This window comes from Austrofundulus limnaeus, unplaced genomic scaffold (genome assembly GCF_001266775.1).
Source record: "Austrofundulus limnaeus strain Quisiro unplaced genomic scaffold, Austrofundulus_limnaeus-1.0 Scaffold397, whole genome shotgun sequence".
Lineage (NCBI taxonomy): Eukaryota > Metazoa > Chordata > Actinopteri > Cyprinodontiformes > Rivulidae > Austrofundulus > Austrofundulus limnaeus.
In genome coordinates, this window is record NW_013952799.1 from 296,528 (window position 1) to 299,322 (window position 2,795).

At 35.0% G+C, this 2,795-nt stretch overlaps 1 protein-coding gene across 1 annotated transcript in view; it reads right to left on the reverse strand.

The window, feature by feature from the left end:
• LOC106528694 (class I histocompatibility antigen, F10 alpha chain) overlaps positions 1-2,795 on the reverse strand; it is a gene marked incomplete at its 5' end in the record, with an annotated part of 8,586 nt that overhangs the window by 3,440 nt on the left and 2,351 nt on the right. The window contains 3 exon segments of the mRNA XM_014023927.1: positions 176-205; positions 827-946; positions 1,835-2,116. Coding sequence (XP_013879381.1) covers positions 176-205; positions 827-946; positions 1,835-2,116 — 432 coding nt within the window.

The window sequence follows — 2,795 nt, forward strand, 5'->3', positions numbered from 1 at the left end:
GCCACAGCCTACCTGAGTATTGTTGCTGACCATGTCCATCCCTTTATGACCACAAAACCGTTACTAGCATGGTGTACCTAATAAAGTGACCGGTGAGTGTATATGCCTGGTTTGTCAAAGTTTACAAAAATTGCCTAAACACTGTTAAAACATATTGCAGAAATAAAACACTTACATGGTCTTAACCCAATACCATGCTCACAGCCTGGAAAAAAAAGAGGATTAAAAAGACAATTACTGACAAATTCATGTCATCTTTTGATTTTGGAAAAATAAATTATAATACTCTCAAAGAAATGCATTAAAACTAAGCAAATAGGAAGAAATATTTATAATACATAAATGTAAAACAGAGAAAATGCAGTGATATGGATATGTGGAAGAATTCTGTGTAAAAATACAACTACACATTGTTACTCAAATTAATGAACGGTTAGAAAAAGTATTTTTGTTGTAAAAGGTTTTCAAATGATTCTGCTGTTATATTCAAAGACTATAACCACATTCAGTGTGACCTTTGAGTCCTTCAGTAAAAGTCATGATAAAATAAAACAGACTTTGCACCAAATAAAAAGCACCACACCTATATTATAGACTGGTCATCTTAAACTGAGACTCTTCATATTACTATTTTAGTGACCTAACTCATCAAATAGTGTCATACTTTAATTTGGTTTATTAAACATTTTAAATGTTCTTAATTTTTCTCATCCTAATAAAAAATAGAGCTRTGTTGTTCTCTTTTACAGTAAAGAGAAAAAAACAATATAACAACAAAAAAATAACTTCACTGCTGATGAAGACAAAAACAGACATTTGAACTTACAATCTTCACAGCTTCTTCTTTTGTACACAATAACCGCCACAACGACCACTGTCAGTAATACTATTACTGCAGCACCAATAATGATTGGGATTAGATTTCCACCTTCGTTTGGTTGCCAGCCTTGTAAAACAAAGGAAAACATTCAGATTAGTTCAGTTCACATGCAGTACATGTTTGATGCTGTGGAGGTTACAAAACTTGACAAAMCAAGTCAAAATTATAACAATATGTGTTCCTTTTACAGGTTCAATATGTCTGCTTTTGAGAAGAAATATAGGTTAAAATGTTTCTTTAAGTTAAACCAGGTATTTACTGTGAAATACCAGTTAGCCAAAACAACAGTAGCATTCAAATAAAGGACAAATCTAATTATTTTTAGTTTATGAATCGGTTCTGTCAGTTTTAATTAAAATATAACTAAATAAACCTTCCTGTGTTCCTGAAATCCTGTGTCTTTAACCACTTCTAGATGAATCTCATTAAATGCCCTGATAAACACACTATACAAATTTCTCACCAGTTTAGAACACTATWTGGGTCCCGATTTTGCAAACCAAATGTGCCCTGAACCAATACATTACCAACAATTAACCAACATCTTAATTTCTAAGCTCACCAACAGGGACTGCGGTTAAACACATCAGGTCACTAAGCTAAAAGTACTTTATGCCTCATACTAAACTACCAGCTGATGAAAGCCATGTGATATTAATGTAACTCTGCAGTGATCTGTCTGTAYGAACAAGACCTACAACTCTTTGGTATGGAGTGTAATTCTGACAGCCATAACACAATAAATTTCATATTGGTTCTTTATAAAAGAAAGAACAACAGASAACAGTTCAAACAACACTGGTAGGGGCTCTAATACACTAAAAACTGAAAGTAAATTAGAACATGGACAACAGCTAACAAACATGCAATGAAAAAACTAGTAAAGCATCTGATTTATACTCTGACATTTGACTAAAAAATAAATAAATACATAAATAAATAATAGGTTCTTACCCAAACTCCTTGAAACATGCACACCTGAGGCACGATGAATGACTTCACAGGTGTAAATGGAAGCATCCGACTTCAAAATCTCCACCTCGTCTCTTCTCTGGAAGGTGTCGTCTTCATTTGGACGAACTCCGGATGTCCTCACGCCATCCTCTCTGGTTAGGAGACGGTCACCTTTTCTGATATTCAGGATGATGTCTTTGGGGTAGAAGCCCGTGGCCAGGCACGTCAAAACGTTTGTCTCAAATTTGGCGTTACGCATGAACAAGTGCACTGCAGGTGGCGCTGGAAATGGAGCAAATGGAAAAGCGGTGTTGTGAATTAAAGACCACTAAATTAAGGGCCAAACAAATACTGAGTCACTGAATCTCCATGAAACAATCRCTCCAAAGACCACAACAATCAATAAAATGTGAAATGGAGCATATCAAAGAAGGCCAGAATTGTCTCAGAAATGGATTTGCTGCCATCAGATGTGAAATATCTTGTGTGGTTCAAAAGTTATCCATACAGAAAGTTGCAACAACAAGAAACTACATCATGTACTGTATTTGATGCATTCAATGCAAATGTTCAAGCAAAGCTTAAAAGATAGACACACACATTGCTTGCTGGGTTAGTCTGATATTTTATTTTCCCTTTTGTCTAAAACAAAAGGGTGTCCTGACACTTTTGACTCACTATATTCTAAGTGTTTTATCAGTGGTGGCCAGCGCTAACTCAAAAATTAGCTCTGCAATTTCTAAAACGTTTATGAAAATATTTAGGTCCTCAACTTCAAAAGCGCTTATGCAATAGAAATATTACAAGAAACTAATTTTAAACCGCAGGTTCAATTTGACACTTTCTAGCTGGCTACAATTCATGTGCAATATATGTATAATATTTGTACAATGCTACCCACTAGTGGTGTATGAACCCTTGCACAGCTCATTTTACAACCGCCGATTGCTGGGGATGTGAT